Source organism: Protomyctophum bolini (genome assembly GCF_963924005.1).
Source record: "Protomyctophum bolini genome assembly, chromosome: 2".
Lineage (NCBI taxonomy): Eukaryota > Metazoa > Chordata > Actinopteri > Myctophiformes > Myctophidae > Protomyctophum > Protomyctophum bolini.
This window is the reverse complement of record NC_137863.1, coordinates 34,114,820-34,134,663: the sequence shown is the minus strand read 5'-3', so window position 1 is coordinate 34,134,663 and position 19,844 is coordinate 34,114,820. Positions and strand designations below refer to the sequence as shown.

At 39.9% G+C, this 19,844-nt stretch overlaps 1 protein-coding gene across 1 annotated transcript in view; it reads right to left on the bottom strand.

Moving 5' to 3' along the window:
- Window positions 1-17,014: 17,014 nt before the first annotated feature.
- Window positions 17,015-19,844, bottom strand: part of LOC308333959 (integrin alpha-7-like) — a gene marked incomplete at its 5' end in the record, with an annotated part of 127,373 nt that continues 124,543 nt past the window's right edge. The window contains one exon of the mRNA XM_080790498.1: window positions 17,015-17,608. Within this exon, the coding sequence (XP_080646624.1) occupies window positions 17,453-17,608 (156 nt within the window). The 3' untranslated portion in view covers window positions 17,015-17,452. The remainder of the gene's footprint in view (window positions 17,609-19,844) is intronic.

The window sequence follows — 19,844 nt, the reverse complement described above, 5'->3', positions numbered from 1 at the left end:
GGGCTATAACCCATCGTTTTTGTCATTTCGTCATTTTTTTCAAATCTTCAAAAATGATGAAAAATGGCGCGCTATAGTATGCCGTACGATATGGGCTATAGCCCACGGTCCAAAATGATGAGAAACGAGGCTAACTTTTTATTTCAAAATTTCAAAAAACATGGGCTATAACCCATCGTTTTTGTCATTTCGTCATTTTTTTCAAATCCTCAAAAATGATGAAAAACGGCGCGCTATAGTATGCCGTACGATATGGGCTATAGCCCATGGTCCAAAATGATGAGAAACGAGGCTAACTTTTTTTTTCAAAATTTCAAAAAACATGGGCTATAACCAATCGTTTTTGTCATTTTGTCATTTTTTTCAAATCCTCAAAAATGATGAAAAACGGCGCGCTATAGTATGCCGTACGATATGGGCTATAGCCCACGGTCCAAAATGATGAGAAACGAGGCTAACTTTTTATTTCAAAATTTCAAAAAACATGGGCTATAACCCATCGTTTTTGTCATTTCGTCATTTTTTCAAATCTTCAAAAATGATGAAAAATGGCGCGCTATAGTATGCCGTACGATATGGGCTATAGCCCACGGTCCAAAATGATGAGAAACGAGGCTAACTTTTTATTTCAAAATTTCAAAAAACATGGGCTATAACCCATCGTTTTTGTCATTTCGTCATTTTTTTCAAATCCTCAAAAATGATGAAAAACGGCGCGCTATAGTATGCCGTACGATATGGGCTATAGCCCATGGTCCAAAATGATGAGAAACGAGGCTAACTTTTTTTTTCAAAATTTCAAAAAACATGGGCTATAACCCATCGTTTTTGTCATTTTGTCATTTTTTTCAAATCCTCAAAAATGATGAAAAACGGCGCGCTATAGTATGCCGTACGATATGGGCTATAGCCCACGGTCCAAAATGATGAGAAACGAGGCTAACTTTTTATTTCAAAATTTCAAAAAACATGGGCTATAACCCATCGTTTTTGTCATTTCGTAATTTTTTTAAAATCCCCAAAAATGATGAAAAACGGCGCGCTATAGTATGCCGTACGATATGGGCTATAGCCCATGGTCCAAAATGATGAGAAACGAGGCTAACTTTTTTTTTCAAAATTTAAAAAAACATGGGCTATAACCCATCGTTTTTGTCATTTCGTCATTTTTTTCAAATCCTCAAAAATGATGATAAACGGCGCGCTATAGTATGCCGTACGATATGGGCTATAGCCCATGGTCCAGAATGATGAGAAACGAGGCTATTTTTTTTTTCAAAATTGCAAAAAACATGGGCTATAACTTATCGTTTTTGTCATTTCGTCATTTTTTTCAAATCCTCAAAAATGATGAAAAACGGCGCGCTATAGTATGCCGTACGATATGGGCTATAGCCCATGGTCCAAAATGATGAGAAACGAGGCTAACTTTTTTTTTCAAAATTTCAAAAAACATGGGATATAACCCATCGTTTTTGTCATTTCGTCATTTTTTTCAAATCCTCAAAAATGATGAAAAACGGCGCGCTATAGTATGCCGTACGATATGGGCTATAGCCCACGGTCCAAAATGATGAGAAACGAGGCTAACTTTTTTTTTCAAAATTTCAAAAAACATCGGCTATAACCCATCGTTTTTGTCATTTCGTCATTTTTTTCAAATCCTCAAAAATGATGAAAAACGGCGCGCTATAGTATGCCGTACGATATGAGCTATAGCCCATGGTCCAAAATGATGAGAAACGAGGATAACTTTTTTTTTCAAAATTTCAAAAAACATGGGCTATAACCCATCGTTTTTGTCATTTCGTCATTTTTTTCAAATCTTCAAAAATGATGAAAAACGGCGCGCTATAGTATGCCGTACGATATGGGCTATAGCCCACGGTCCAAAATGATGAGAAACGAGGCTAACTTTTTTTTCCAAAATTTCAAAAAACATGGGCTATAACCCATCGTTTTTGTCATTTTGTCATTTTTTTCAAATCCTCAAAAATGATGAAAAACGGCGCGCTATAGTATGCCGTACGATATGGGCTATAGCCCACGGTCCAAAATGATGAGAAACGAGGCTAACTTTTTATTTCAAAATTTCAAAAAACATGGGCTATAACCCATCGTTTTTGTCATTTCGTCATTTTTTTCAAATCCTCAAAAATGATGAAAAACCGCGCGCTATAGTATGCCGTACGATATGGGCTATAGCCCACGGTCCAAAATGATGAGAAACGAGGCTAACTTTTTTTTCTCCAAAATTTCAAAAAACATGGGCTATAACCCATCGTTTGTCATTTTGTCATTTTTTTCAAATCCTCAAAAATGATGAAAAACGGCGCGCTATAGTATGCCGTACGATATGGGCTATAGCCCACGGTCCAAAATGATGAGAAACGAGGCTAACTTTTTATTTCAAATTTTCAAAAAACATGGGCTATAACCCATCGTTTTTGTCATTTCGTCATTTTTTTCAAATCCTCAAAAATGATGAAAAACGGCGCGCTATAGTATGCCGTACGATATGGGCTATAGCCCACGGTCCAAAATGATGAGAAACGAGGCTAACTTTTTATTTCAAAATTTCAAAAAACATGGGCTATAACCCATCGTTTTTGTCATTTCGTCATTTTTTTCAAATCCTCAAAAATGATGAAAAACGGCGCGCTATAGTATGCCGTACGATATGGGCTATAGCCCATGGTCCAAAATGATGAGAAACGAGGCTAACTTTTTTTTTCAAAATTTCAAAAAACATGGGCTATAACCCATCGTTTGTCATTTCGTCATTTTTTTCAAATCCTCAAAAATGATGAAAAACGGCGCGCTATAGTATGCCGTACGATATGGGCTATAGCCCATGGTCCAAAATGATGAGAAACGAGGCTAACTTTTTTTTTCAAAATTTCAAAAAACATGGGCTATAACCCATCGTTTTTGTCATTTCGTCATTTTTTTCAAATCCTCAAAAATGATGAAAAACGGCGCGCTATAGTATGCCGTACGATATGGGCTATAGCCCACGGTCCAAAAGGATGAGAAACGAGGCTAACTTTTTATTTCAAAATTTCAAAAAACATGGGCTATAACCCATCGTTTTTGTCATTTCATCATTTTTTTCAAATCCTCAAAAATGATGAAAAACGGCGCTCTATAGTATGCCGTACGATATGGGCTATAGCCCATGGTCCAAAATGATGACAAACGACGATAACTTTTTTTTTCAAAATTTCAAAAAACATGGGCTATAACCCATCGTTTTTGTCATTTCGTCATTTTTTTCAAATCTTCAAAAATGATGAAAAACGGCGCGCTATAGTATGCCGTACGATATGGGCTATAGCCCACGGTCCAAAATGATGAGAAACGAGGCTAACTTTTTTTTCCAAAATTTCAAAAAACATGGGCTATAACCCATCGTTTTTGTCATTTCGTCATTTTTTTCAAATCCTCAAAAATGATGAAAAACGGCGCGCTATAGTATGCCGTACGATATGAGCTATAGCCCATGGTCCAAAATGATGAGAAACGAGGATAACTTTTTTTTCCAAAATTTCAAAAAACATGGGCTATAACCCATCGTTTTTGTCATTTTGTCATTTTTTTCAAATCCTCAAAAATGATGAAAAACGGCGCGCTATAGTATGCCGTACGATATGGGCTATAGCCCACGGTCCAAAATGATGAGAAACGAGGCTAACTTTTTATTTCAAAATTTCTAAAAACATGGGCTATAACCCATCGTTTTTGTCATTTCGTCATTTTTTTCAAATCCTCAAAAATGATGAAAAACGGCGCGCTATAGTATGCCGTACGATATGGGCTATAGCCCACGGTCCAAAATGATGAGAAACGAGGCTAACTTTTTTTTCCAAAATTTCAAAAAACATGGGCTATAACCCATCGTTTGTCATTTTGTCATTTTTTTCAAATCCTCAAAAATGATGAAAAACGGCGCGCTATAGTATGCCGTACGATATGGGCTATAGCCCACGGTCCAAAATGATGAGAAACGAGGCTAACTTTTTATTTCAAATTTTCAAAAAACATGGGCTATAACCCATCGTTTTTGTCATTTCGTCATTTTTTTCAAATCCTCAAAAATGATGAAAAACGGCGCGCTATAGTATGCCGTACGATATGGGCTATAGCCCACGGTCCAAAATGATGAGAAACGAGGCTAACTTTTTATTTCAAAATTTCAAAAAACATGGGCTATAACCCATCGTTTTTGTCATTTCGTCATTTTTTTCAAATCCTCAAAAATGATGAAAAACGGCGCGCTATAGTATGCCGTACGATATGGGCTATAGCCCATGGTCCAAAATGATGAGAAACGAGGCTAACTTTTTTTTTCAAAATTTCAAAAAACATGGGCTATAACCCATCGTTTTTGTCATTTCGTCATTTTTTTCAAATCCTCAAAAATGATGAAAAACGGCGCGCTATAGTATGCCGTACGATATGGGCTATAGCCCACGGTCCAAAAGGATGAGAAACGAGGCTAACTTTTTATTTCAAAATTTCAAAAAACATGGGCTATAACCCATCGTTTTTGTCATTTCATCATTTTTTTCAAATCCTCAAAAATGATGAAAAACGGCGCGCTATAGTATGCCGTACGATATGGGCTATAGCCCATGGTCCAAAATGATGACAAACGACGATAACTTTTTTTTTCAAAATTTCAAAAAACATGGGCTATAACCCATCGTTTTTGTCATTTCGTCATTTTTTTCAAATCTTCAAAAATGATGAAAAACGGCGCGCTATAGTATGCCGTACGATATGGGCTATAGCCCACGGTCCAAAATGATGAGAAACGAGGCTAACTTTTTTTTCCAAAATTTCAAAAAACATGGGCTATAACCCATCGTTTTTGTCATTTCGTCATTTTTTTCAAATCCTCAAAAATGATGAAAAACGGCGCGCTATAGTATGCCGTACGATATGAGCTATAGCCCATGGTCCAAAATGATGAGAAACGAGGATAACTTTTTTTTCCAAAATTTCAAAAAACATGGGCTATAACCCATCGTTTGTCATTTCGTCATTTTTTTTCAAATCTTCAAAAATGATGAAAAACGGCGCGCTATAGTATGCCGTACGATATGGGCTATAGCCCACGGTCCAAAAAGATGAGAAACGAGGCTAACTTTTTTTTTCAAAATTTCAAAAACATGGGCTATAACCCATCGTTTTTGTCATTTCGTCATTTTTTTCAAATCCTCAAAAATGATGAAAAACGGCGCGCTATAGTATGCCGTACGATATGGGCTATAGCCCACGGTCCAAAATGATGAGAAACGAGGCTAACTTTTTTTTTCAAAATTTCGAAAAACATGGGCTATAACCCATCGTTTTTGTCATTTCGTCATTTTTTTCAAATCTTCAAAAATGATGAAAAACTGCGCGCTATAGTATGCCGTACGATATGGGCTATAGCCCACGGGTTAGGGTTAGGGTTACCCTAACCCACGCACACACGACAGACGGACGGACAGACAGACAGATATTGTATACATTATATAATTTGTGGGTCCTTGACAAGGACTCACAAATTATATAATATGAAAAGGTTTGTCAAGAACTGCTGCATCCATAAGATAGATAGATAGAGATAGATTTCCTTATTTTTGTGTCATGCACCAAAGGCGCCCAGCCCACATGGACTTACAGGACGCACCATATCATTGCTTCAATATTGCATTGTGTACAAGAAACAGATTTGTTTTGTTGTCATTCCCTTTTTTTTTTTTTTTTTTACCCAAACAACATTCTGCCTTATTTCCCTCGCCCTGCATAAAAAGTCTGCCAAAGCAAAAATACCTTTCCTAAAACAAGCCGTCTACTTCCTGACTGAATTACATCTGAATAGCAACGCTAACAATGATGATGGCTACTGCATGCGGGTTGCTTAGATGCATGCAGAAGACGCCAACACTGAGGAGCTAAAGTAAACGTGACGTTGTTGTGATGAAACATAATGTGCCAGCATGCAAGCATAACACTTGTACGACGAAGAATAAATCAGACATCACTACTCTACTTCCTGACTGAATTACATCTGAATAGCAACGCTAACAATGATGATGATCAACAATTGATTATTCTAAATTATATTGATGTAAATACTATTATCTGAACTGTGCTGGCTTCCAACACTTTGTTGTTTTTCTTCTTTGTTTGGGCCAAGATATTGTGTTTGTTGTCATGATTCGTCACCACTCTGCTTTGTACGACACTTGGGTCTTTAAATAAATACTTTGAAATGTCTATGGGAAAAATGCATTGGGATTAATTTCCTGGGCCTGGCATAGACATGAAAGCTTTTTTTCCAATCCTCTTAAATCATGAGCTTGTAGCATCAGATCTTTTTGCCAATGTTCCCCTCAGAATAGTGATTCTAGGGTGATTTATTACATTAATGATATGAACGAATGAATGGATATTAAATGAAAAAAGTAGCAATCAAAGATTTGGCACTCCTCTGTAACGAGGAAACCCTATACTAGGGGTCCGAGAACCATGTGATCAGAACCATCACTGGCCTCTACACTGGCTCCCGGTTAAATACATATAGTTCAAAATCCTCACAATGGTCAGGCACCACAATATTTCAAAGAACTCATCGATCCCTACAATCTTAACAGAACAGTGTTCATAGTTTACAAAAATGTTTAGTCCTGAATATCAAAAGTTACAATAGGAGGCAGAGCGTTTAAGTTCTCCCGGCATCTGTCCTCGGGGGTGACACGCTCTGCACAGTCAAGACTAGATTAAAAACCTATGACAAAAGGTCACCCGACAAAGTAAAGAGGGTGAGACGAGAACCCCTCCACCCAACCCCTCGGCGTGGTCACGCCACCAGGGCGAGTTAATTGCACAACCAAACACTGTTGTATATATATATATCAGTATATTATGTACACGTAATAGAGGCTAGTATTTTATAGAGAAAGGCTTTATTATGTGATGGGAGTTTAATTGTGTTTAAGTGCTTTGCATTATATGAAATGTCTTGTCGTAGTTTACCGTTTTGCCTCATTCTAGTGTTGTTCTATAACCCACTGAGTATTTACTTTAATAAAGATTGTTATACATTTAAAACCCTCGTCTGTGGTACTTCCAGGTTCGGACAGGACTACAGTTTGTAGTAAACTCAGTCTTTTACTTAATTTCCATATATAAATGTTTAGGCATTTTGAGCAAAGATCCCAGGAGGAGAGCGATACAAAAGTCAGAATACGAAAGTGAGGCAAGAGGACACACATGGGTAGGGATGGAGCTCATTAATTTATATCGATAACGATCAGGCTTAGAGCAATTTATATTATTTTGACACAGTAAAGAACCTGGGGGTTATCATCTATGAAAAGGAAACAATGAGCAGAAAATGAACCATGTAAATACAACAAATTGAGGGCACCGCAGGGAGTTGAACCCCGTTCTGGTAAACCAGGAGTACCACACCAGTGCCTTAGTTTTTGTTTATAATTTACAGGTCCAAATCAGTCATTAGTTTAAATTTTGCAATATAATTAAAAAAAAGAGAGAGCCTACACACTCAATTTGAATCTTGACTATAATGATAGCCATGCTTATATCTTTATACAATTGAAAGCCGGAAGACTCACTCCACAAATACCTTAAGGAAAACTCCTCAGACATAAACTAAGAAAATATTTTGTCATGCTCATAAAGTGCTGCAAAGTGCTAAAAGTGAAAAGTGCAGCAGAAAACGTTTGGGTCATAGGCCCAATGCCAAAGTTTTAGCTGCAAATGGCAGCATAAATAAATCACATCAATACACACCACATAATGTGATGTTAACTGACACGATGAAGCTTGCACATTATAAGACATACATCACATCAACCAACATCACATACCTAGCCCTACCCTAACCCTAAGTTAATTATGTGATGTTGGGATGACATGATGAAGCCTTACTCACAAATGTGAAATGAGACAAGACATAAACACACATCACATACCGGGCCTGTGTTCATAGGTGATGTGGGCTTACGTAATGAAGCTTTACTCACAAATTAGATCTGATAATATAGCACGAACAATGGTCTTATGACCTAGATGTTTGCTGCTGCACTTTTCACTTCAAGCACTTTGAGCGCTTTATGAACATGAACAAAATAGATTTTCTTGGTCTCTGCCCAAGCAGTTGGCCTTTAGGTTTCCGTGGCGCAAGTATTTTTCTATCTAGTTGTCCCATGTAGGAAACATGGGGCAAGACTGTACAATTTATGCCATTTGTGGACGATTGACATAAATTATACGAGGTAGCAGCATTCTTTGCGCCCCAGTATTTGTCAGCAATATTATGAACATTAGTACACAACATAAACACAATTCATATGGCGCAATGCCAACAGACGTGAATGGCGAGCTAGCCGCAATTGCTGTGAAAAATCACCTTTAAAAAAACCACATAAATGCACATCACATATCGGCCTGTGTTCATATCTGATGTGAACTGACGTGATGACGCTTTACTGGTAAATTACATGAAACAGCTCCAAATGAGAAACTGTACGCGAGACATGACCCGACTCACACATACACTAGTGAAAAACTAGTGTCATAGATAGGAAAGAAAGAAATAAGAAATTACAATACAATAAAGCAAAATGCGATTAAAAACTCTGAGACCAAAAACAAATAACTTTATTAAAGCAAAGAGAGAAAAGATGAAGGTTGGGTAAAAACCTTGTACGTCCAAAATGGTTACTTTTATGGACCAAAACAACTGATCCAATATTATTAATATAATAATCTGTGTTCCAATGTTATTATTTAGTCACAAGCTCTTGCTGATACTTCACTGGTTTGAAAAACAGAATACTACATGTTAAATATTCAATAATGGATTATCTTTGCCTCATGAGATTGGCCATTTGCTACTTGTGTGTGACACTGTAGCATGACCAAGTAAGGAAATTAATTTACAAAAGGTTGAACTATGGAGATACAAGGTTTCTGCCCAACAGTCAAGGATAATAAACTACACTCACTTACCTTCAATATCAGCACTAAACAAAATACACACACCAACGAAGGAAGCAAATGACACAGCGGCCATCATTTGCTTCCTCTTGTTAGTTTACACAGACCTACAGCATAGTAAGCTGTAAACAGTGTTAAGGGGCTACATGCTACCATAATGACACAAGACATAAAGCACACACCTCCACATCACATAAAACACTAGTGAAGAACTAGGGAAAGATAGGCAAGAAGAAAGAAATTACCCAAATAAAATAAAGCAAAATGCGATTAAAAACTATGACAACAAAAAATAAACAACTTTATTAAAGAATAGAGAGGAGACACAAGAGAACATACATTATGTGATGTGGATGTGGACAGACTTTACCCGTAAATTATGTTAAACGATAAATAAATCACATGCCTCCACAAACATCACATAACTGTGATGTGGACTGGCATTATACACACAAATTAAGTGAAATTATACATGGCGCGAAAGACAACCTATGGTATGGTAGCATGTAGCCCACTTAAACAAGCAGCAGGAATCAGACGGTTAACTAACCTTCACTGATAACAGCACCCAGCAGTGGCAACAGCATAGAGTTCACCCAGCAGTGGCAACAGCATAGAGTTCACACCTCCAGTCCGCTTCACTTTCTGAAATGGCAGGGGAAAAGAAAATTAGTTGTCGGCCTACAGGATGACATTTTGGAAGTCATAACAGTCACTGACAGAGCTGTGTCACCATTATTACACACATTCTAGGGCTATAATCTGCCTTGTGCAACCATTTCTTTTATGAAGCCTAAAAGCTAAAAAGTTCTGTATGTAATTACCATGGGGGGCCTTCCGTCGCTCGGTTGAAGATAGCCGGTATTAATAGAGCCGCGTAGGTTGTATGGCACAATACGTCCCGAGCACCGTACGCCTCGTAATCTCAGGGAGCGTTCGTTGACACCGTTATTCGTTTCAGCTCAGCCGAGTAGACACTCTATTATCAATACCAGCCATCTCCTGAAGACTGCAGCCAAGGTCACCGCATGACACCAAGGTCACATGATCAACCTGTAAGACACAAACATACACCAACATTACTCTTTATCCAGATATTATACATTGTAGAAAACACATCTTTAGGAAATTCTTGCATTTTTCTTTTACAACCAGATCTTATTTTAATGATGTTTGAGACAAAAAACACTTTCCTGGGGTTTTTATGCGTTTAGATATTTCAGTATTTCAAAGAGTCCATGATGTCATCATGGACACTGGGCTCACTTCCTTCCTGGACTAAATGTTGTCTCAGTAAAGGCCTATTCATAGTCTGGATTTTCGGTGGTAAGGTGACCACCGCTCCGGTGGTGAGCTGACCACCGGAACTGAAATAACGTTGAGCGGTGGTGAGTAAAAACAGAGAGAAGGGCTGGAGCGGTGGCGGTGGTTTGCTCTTCACCGCGGCTCGTGACGTCATGTTGTAGTTCGGTGGTCACCCCACCGCCGTAAATCCAGACTATGTATGAGCCTTAAGACAGCCCTCCCCCTATCCACAAGGAGGAGCAGTGGCCCAAAGCATTGTGGGAATTGTAGTTCAGGAAGGAAGTGAGCCCGGTGTCCATGACATCATGGAGTCCATGGACACTTTGAAATACTAAAATATCTAAAAACACATAAAAACCCCAGGAAAGTGAGTCTCAAAAATCATTCAAATAAGATCTGGTTGTGTCTGAGCCACAGTTACAACTTGTTTTACCATTATGTACTAAAGTAAAAGGGTATGGCATCAAAATGCACTTAAACAATGACCAAATGTAGCTCATTACGCAGAAATGTCCCATATCAAATGTTTGAAAGAAAAATTAATCTGAAAATAGCAGAACTACAATCTCACAATGCATTGCATCACAATGCATTGTGAGATTGTAGATCAGCTACTTCCAAATGGCCAAAATGTGGTTGTAGCTAGCCCAGTGGTAAATTGTGTAGCCAATGTAGCCAAAGGGATATTTTTTTTAAATAATCCAAATCTACAAAACAACTAGTAGTGTCCAAATAAAATATAAAAGTACAATATATTGTCCACAGTACTTCAGTAGATGTAATTATTTACTTTCCACCTGTTTGTTTGTTTGTTTATTTGTTTGTGTCTCAAAAAGTACCAACACATTCCTCATATTGTTGTCCTTTTAGAGTCACAATAAACAACCAACAGTCCTTCTAACAACACTAATATTAAAAAAACAGAGTTAATGTTGGCTAACAACCATGCGGTTCTAAAACAAACCTTACCGTGTTGCAGCTACGCCCCAAACACACTGCTACGGAACGCGTGCGGTTCCATTTTAAATCATAAGCCCCGCCTACTGTATCCGGGTCTAGACCGTCGATCATTGGTCCGTCAGAGTGTATGGATCACAGCTGTGTGGAAGGAAGCCGCACGCACGCATGCGCGCGCACACACGCACGCACACACGATTGACAGACAGACAGACAGACAGACAGACAGACAGACAGACAGACAGACAGACAGACAGACAGACAGACAGACAGACAGACAGTTGATGGACAGTTCAACATAATTAATCGGTTCACATTGCTGTCGGTCGGAGGAGGAGGAGGAGGAGGATTTGCTGTGGTGAACGGAATGTTAGTCAAGTCAGTTACAGTTCCCACTGGGATTTCCTGACAGTGTGGGAGGGTGCCCCACTCCTGGGGAGGGAGTTGGCTGAGATCCAGGAAGGTGTTGCTGGCTGCAATGAATAAAGGTTGGGTTTTTTTTGGTTGGTATGTCTATCTATTAGTAAAGTAAATGAGGTGGTTGAATGGAGTGATAATAGTAGTCTTCAGGTTTTTTCATGATTTTTCTATTTTTTTTTATCGTTGAAAATCATGAAAAACAACATAAGTATGTAGGCTATATTAAAAAAATGATGAAAATCTGTTTTTTCGGCGACATATACGTCGAACCAATCATGATCGACTTAATACTACTCATGTAGGCCTATAGCTTAATCGAGAAGCACATCTTTGGAGGTTATACATCAACGAAAAACAGTGGGAAGTGGGAATTCATTGGTATAGAAGGAATAACCTGGGAGAGAAACGGAGCAGAGGACAAACCTAATGAAATGTTGTCCAGCAGGGGGCGTGGGTTTTCCCAGGCTAGGACAAACCGTCACTAAAGAATTTCACGGTGTGCAGTTTTTGGTTTGCCATAAATGAGCAGTTGGACGATGGGCGGCACTATATCTGTATCTAAACATGACATTATAAATATGAGTCATCTTTGTGCTGCAATTATTTCCCCCAGAGTAGGGACACACTAGGGTCAACATCGCCTACCATTTCCCCCCAGAGTAGGGACACACTATAGGGTCAACATCAACAACTCACCCGGTGGTTTGGGTTGAGCAGACGGTTCAACAGACTGCAGACAGCTTGGAAGCCGAGGCTGCCACTGGCCCGCAGGACCACATGTGACCCGCGGGGGTCCGTCCAGCCAGAAACCCCGTTTGCAGGTGAAGGTCAAGGCCTCTCCCATCCCGTACGAAGCTCCTGCTCTGCCAGTGGACACGCTGTTGTCCACAGCAGGGCCAGGACATGTCTTCTCCACCGCTTTAGCATCTGACAGAGGGAAATAAACAGAATAAACATCCGCTGGCATACATACAAATTCATTCATTCATAGATTCATAGATAGGGCCACATTACAAAAATGGCAAGGGGCCAGGGGCCAGTAGATAAAATTACGACATTAATGATACTTGATAACTTCTCTCTTTCAATTGCTTTATTTTCGCAAAATGTATCAAAGTACAATGTGCATGCACACAATATGTAAATAAATAAATGTGTTACATTTTCTTGCATAAACACAAAGAGCTGTTTCCATAACTGCACAAATTATTGCACATAACATGAGTAGCTGTTATAATAACATAATAACATAACATGAGTAGCTCTTTGCCTGCCTGCCTGCCTGTCTGTCTGTCTGTCCATGAGTAGTTATTTGTCTGTCTGTCAATGAGTAGCTGTCTTACTGTCTGCCTGTCTATGAGTAGCTGTCTGCCTGCCTGTCTATGAGTAGCTGTCTGTCTGCCTGCCTGCCTGTCCAATTGTCCATGAGTAGCTGTCTGTCTGCCTGTCTGAGTAGCTGTCTGCCTAATTGTCCATGAGTAGCTGTCTGTCTGCCTGTCTATGAGTAGCTGTCTGCCTGCCTGCCTAATTGTCCATGAGTAGCTGTCTGTCTGCCTGTCTATGAGTAGCTGTCTGCCTTCCTGCCTGTCCAATTGTCCATGAGTAGCTGTCTGTCTGTCTGTCTGTCTATGAGTAGCTGTCTGCCTTCCTGCCTGTCCAATTGTCCATGAGTAGCTGTCTGCCTGCCTGTCCAATTCTCCATGAGTAGCTGTCTGTCTGCCTGTCTATGAGTAGCTGTCTGCCTGTCCAATTCTCCATGAGTAGCTGTCTGTCTGTCTGCCTGTCTATGAGTAGCTGTCTGCCTGCCTGCCAGCCAGCAAGTTGGTTAACAGAAAATAAATTGTTATGGCTGAGTAAAATAAAATACAATAAACACAATTTGCCTGAAAATAGATTACCCAGCTATGACCTTTTTCATGAAAAAAAATGAGTAGTGATATGGCTGACTGAGTAAAATAAAACAATCTACCTGAAAATAGATAGCTATAAGTGAAGAGCAATTTCCGCAATTTCTGCAATTACCATTTCCGCAATTTCCGCAATTTCCATTTCCGCAATTTCCTCAATTTCCATTTCCGCAATTTCCGCAATTTCCGCAATTTCCATTTCCACCATTTCCGCAATTTCCGCAATTACCATTTCCGCAATTTCCACAATTTCCACAATTTCCATTTCCACCATTTCCGCAATTTCCGCAATTACAATTTCCGCAATTTCCATTTCCGCAATTTCCATTTCCATTTCCAACTATTAATGGCAGCTGGGTTTCATCATTCAAATAAAATAGAATTCTGTCCGTTTAGCTATAAAATTATGTCAGGGAATAGGGATACACAGTATATGTCTTTCATTTGCATTGCATCTCCCCCCCCCCCCCAAGCTTTTATTTTCGTTCGAGTAATAGTACAACTCTAATAGTATTACTTATAATAATGTAATTAAAGATAACTTCATTCAGATTTATTTATTTGTGGTGAATATGATTGCATTTTGTATCCAGAAATCATGACAAGAGCTTTATAGTGTCACCCAAAAGTGCTTTTTGTGCAAAAGTAATGCTTTTAATGGATTCAGAGTCATGAAAAACCCCTATTTGGCATGAGTCTTCTGTATCAAACAGTTATGTTAGATTACAGTGATACTTTTACACATCAGATGTTCCATTAGTTTTTGTTTATAACATGTCAGAGTAGTTTGACGTCTTTGTTCAGTACTAGATCAGATAATAGCCAGAATAGAAGGTTGGCACCACCATCTTGTGGATCTTATAGTGAACTGCAGGTTTTACATAACATCACACGTCTATCAGTGTACTGTCAATCACTTTGTCGTCCCGAGTCCTGACTCGTCCATGATCCTGGAACAAATTATTTTCAACATGCCATTAACACATTTATCCTAATGGTTTTAAAATTTCTCCATTTATTTTTATTTACAGTGTTAAAACAGTGCAGCCAATCCAAAAAATAAATAAAACATTGAATCACAGACACAAAAAAAAGAAGGGAGAAGGGGGGGGGGGTTATCAGAACAGCAATATGAGCTTCATGCAGCTAATAGTTAGGTAAAGTTAGCTCAAGTTGTGGCAAATCTGCAAAAGAAATGCTTACCACTAGCTTTCTTCACAGATGTGTTCATAAAGGTGTCTACAATCACATCCCTTGGGAAACTTTGTGACAGCTGCTGAAAGTTGGGGCATGTGACATGTCAAACTAGGGGGGTTTCATGATGCTCAATCCATTCCAAGCATGAGTTTTGCACGAAAATACTCCTTGGGCTAAATTCGTGCGCAAATGTGCTGACCTCATCACATTTGTGATGACGACTATCGGCATTTTTAGACAAAGGCGTGTTTTTAGTGCAAATTTGCAATGGATTCAGAATCTTGAAAACCCCCTATTTTGACATGTCACATGCTACTTAAAGTATAATGAAATTTGAATTTGAATTCTTTGCCTTATATTGGTTGATAATGGTACCCCAACTTTCAGCAGCTGTCACAAAGTTTCCCAAGGGAGTTGGGTTGGAACTAATTTATATGTGAGTGTAGACACCTTCATGAACACATCTGTGAAGAAAGCTAGTGGTAAGCTTTTCTTTTGCAGATTTTCCACAACTTAAGCTAACTTTACCTAACTATAATACAAGATTGTCCAGCAATACCTAAACAAGCCGACCCTTCATATCATGCTTTAACAGATCTAAAGCAATGCGACAGTGTGATTCCAGCCCGAGGGATCACATTTCTCTCCACAGAATCTTCTCTCGCATTGCTTGAATCTTGGTGAAATCCTTATTATTCCATCGAGTGACCATCCGATCCCAACTAATGTAGCATATACTTTTTCTTTTTTTTTGCTATTTAACTAGAACAAATGATGCCAGTTTTAACATAAGGCACTTGTATACAGTTAGGCCTATAGGCTACATTAGAGTATCGACACAACAGTAATGTACAAAGTTATCCTGGCCAGTTGAAATAATGTTGCCGCCGCTGGGGCCGTGCTGCACACAGATTAGTCCAATCCACTTTACAGCTTGAAAACTATTTGTACAAATAGAAAGGAAGGAAAAGTAAATTAAAAGGGGCTATTGGTGCTGCTGTCCAATGAAAGCATTATAACTTGGTTCATTAATTCAAATAGTTATATGTTTGCACTGAACAAGTACACAATGACCCTTCAGAGTAATTCACAGAAAACCCACTGTATAGTTTACAAACAGTAGTCCCTAAACTGCCTCCCCCTGGCCAGCCGGGGCGCCTGATGTAGGGGAAAGGAACTGGTCGGAATAACATGTTCCTTCCGCGCTATACGTCCGGCCGGGGAAACTCTCCCGTCAGGTGAAAAGAAGCAGCTTGGACCCCCCCCCCCCCCCAGGTTGGCAGAGGAAGTGTAGCGCCCAGGATTACATTAGATAATCGACAATGGTGAAAAAATGAGTTACAAAATTGTGGGATAAAACATAAAAAAAGGTTCCAAACAGTAAGCCTAGTGATTTGGACATTTGTTTTTCTTTGTCTTTTTCCCCGTCCACCTTTGAGTTACATGTGTGTGGGTTTCATCTGAAAACAGCACTAACGTCACGGCGGCAGTACAGTATCTGTTAGGCTATATGGTTCTCCTGTTCTTATTCAAGTTCACTCAGGCAGTGGATAGAGGATATGCGCGTGACATCATCATCAAACACGGAAATTAAGTGGGAACGCAACTGAGTGGCAAAAATCTACTTGCTGGCCGTGACAGCCCAAAACATCCAAACAAAAAAGTCTTATGCGATTGCATTAAACATTAAACGATGCTAAAATCACTTTGCCACTCACGTTGCACTCGATTTGCCATTCACTTTATGCATGCGCATACCCTCTATTGTTGGCATACAGCACATCCCACTCACGTCTTGAAGTGGAACGTGGAGGGAGAAAAAGGGGGAAATAAAAAAAGAAAAACCACATCCTCTTTGAGATGACATTCCATGTCCTTAAATGGGTGTTTGTGGTAGGTGCATGACCAGGTCAACATATCGTTATAACTTTGACAGCATATCAGAGAGCCCAGATGAAAAGACATTAGTTAATAACCTCTAAGATTATCTGATATTTTATATCACCACTTCCTAATGTTAACCAGCTCTATGTAAAAGGAAATCCCCAAACATTATCAACAAAAGAAAAAAAAAAGTATGTCTTTTTTTTGTTTTGCCCATCTCAGTCTTACAGTAGTTAAGGCAAGAAGCCCTTCATGGCTTCTTGTTCAAGGGGATCAACATGCTCCTGTGTGTGCACGCGTGTGTGTGCACGCGCGTGTGTGTGTGTGCGCGTATGCATGCGTGAGTGCGTGAGGTGCGAGCTTTTGTTTGTGTGCGCTTCTGTTGTCCTCTGGTGTGTCTGTCATTATTGATGCCAGTCGTTGAGGTCCATTTGAGCATCAGTGCTCCATTTGCGGGCTATAAAACATTATCGAGCAGCTATAGCTAGACTGGGAAGTATTGACGTCGTCGAAGCGCCGGCATTTACTGTAAAACACCAACGCAGATGCACAGTACAAATATAGACCATCCGATAGATCCAGTCGACGTGTAACGCGGCACCGACACACACAAGTTACTGACGCATCACGACGTGCACCCGCATTTAAGGGTGTCATCAGTTCTAGGTGCACCTTTTTTTCCAGCCAGTTAATTGTGCTGCAAAGGGAGATAGTGACATAGTGTTTTTAAATTGATTGACTCAGTGGGGGGGGGTCCGAGCATTCTAAGAGGTCCCGTCGCTCCAGTGCGTGGCCCACTCCTTTTTATGGACCACTCCTGACTTCTCGGTCTGGAACTGTGGCCGGTCCTCACGAGGAATCTTCACCGCGTGGTACTGAGGCACTTTCTCTTGGTACTGGCGCCGCCGGAAAAAGCCACACTGTTGTTGCGTGGAAAGGAAGAAAAGAAAGACAAAAAGAAGAGAAGAGAATCACTGAGTGCAACAGCTTAATTTCCATTAAATGTTGCTGAGCCAGAGGCAAGGTGATCAGTGATCATTCAGTAACACACGAATAAAACCCAAACAGAACATCCACATGCGTTGTCATTTTAATAAATTCAGCTTCGGTCCAGAAGTGTATACTCGCGTGCTAAACGTGCTAAAACACCCATTAGGAGAAAACAAAACACACACTATTAACGTGGACAAAAACTTGAGACCTTTTGACAAGTTCATTCTGCCATCATTATGACAAGAGCCAGTTTGGTGTGAGACGTGCACACTGCACAGACTGAAAACACACAGAAAGGAGGGGGGGAAGTGAATTAAGCAATATTACACTCGAGGGGGTGGTTTAATGTCATTAATGCACGCCTGCGATTCTGCAGCAACACAGAAGTGCATTAATGACGTTAAACCACCCCCTCAAGTGTAATATTGCAATTATACAACAGTTACCCTTAAAACTAAGAGAATCGCTGAAAAAACTTTTTTTTAATGCAGCTGAATTATTTGTTTTGATTAGCCATTCCATGATGCTGGTTTGAAGCACAGCTAGAAGAAGGCTGTTTCAATGGTAAACGGCTCATAGAGGAATTGCCAGAATGAACCAGTGTCAAGTCACGGGAGACACTCTTTGGCGGAGCCTGGGAGTCGATGGTTGCTGAGGGGGCGCTGGTTTTACAGGTTAGGGTCATGGTTAGGTTTAACCATAGTTTCACTGAGGTTAGGGTTAGTTTTCTGGTTTAATTAAGGACTTCAGTGTTTTGTACCATACAATTGTATGTATAAGTACAGAACAAAGAATGTTTGCTTTCGCCATCTTTGTTGAAGAAGATTCTGGGCAATTATGTTTTAGTTCCTTTTATGCCAGTGTAAATTTTTAGTTGGCTAACACTGGACTAAAGCTAAATAGTTTAAGTAGCCTTGGTAGGCCTAAAGTTCAATTGCGTTCAACTGGTCTCACTTCCTTCCTGGACTACGTGTTGTCTCCGTAAGGGTCGGAGCACACTTCAGATTCCATGCGGACAGAAGAAGCTGTGTTTTGTGTAATTTCCGAGTTTTTAGACAGCTGGTGGCAAGGAAGCTCTGAGAAGGAAGGGAAGTGGTCACGTGACTGGGCTGCGCCATGACACTTTCATGGACACTTTCATGGGAGTCAAACTCACACAGGAAGTGCAATGAATACATGGCAGTGAATGGAGCCGACTGGACCAGCTCATAACAAACATTATTCATGAACAATTGAGACCTTTTGTAAAGTAATCACTTCTGGAAAATAACAGAAGACATATCACAGGTTGTTTTCTAATCACTTACTTTTCGATGTGCACAGAGTGCACAGTATATAATTTTATCCGAGGATCTAAACAGCAGCAGGTATCGTTTCTGGCTCCGAAGTATCGCGATATTTGGCTGCCAGACAGGAAACGGTGGGAAGTCTCGCAATACTTGGTGCGTTCAGAAATGTACTTTATGGTATCTTTTTATAGAGATACCATACCTCTATAAAAATTAAACAGTGTACACATCGAATAACAACACAGCAGACAATAATGTGTTACATGTCTTATTGTTATTGTCCAGAAGTGATTACTTTACAAAAGGTCTCAATTGTTCATAAATAATGTTTGTTCATGAGCTGGTCACTGAGCTCTCATCCAGTGCATTCTGCCAAACCTCCGGGTAGTTTGGCTCCCATGAAAGTGTCCATGAAAGTGTCATGGCGCAGCCCAGTCACGTGACCACTTCACTTCCTTCTCAGAGCTTCCTTGGCTGGTGGATGGAAATGAAGCTCCAGTGGGAGCCAGATTCCCGGAAAAGCTTGCCCCAGTGTCATTCTGCCGCGTGGGTGGAGCTTCATTTCCATACACCAGCTGTCTAAAATCCCGGAAATGATGCAAAACACAGCTTCCTTTGGCCGCGCATGGGAGTTCAAGTGTGCCCAGGCTGTGTGACAGCCCTCTCCCTCTCCACAAGGTGGGGAGAGTGCAGCAAAGCATTATGGTAATTGTAGTAATCGACATTTAAAAAATTATTTTATTCTGAAAAACCTCATGTTTCTATATCAGTGGTTCACAATACGGTATTTCATGTCAAGGACCCCAAAAATAATATATAATATGCCGCCGACCCCCATCTGAAAATATGTTGTTCCAGGGACCTCCCGGAAGCA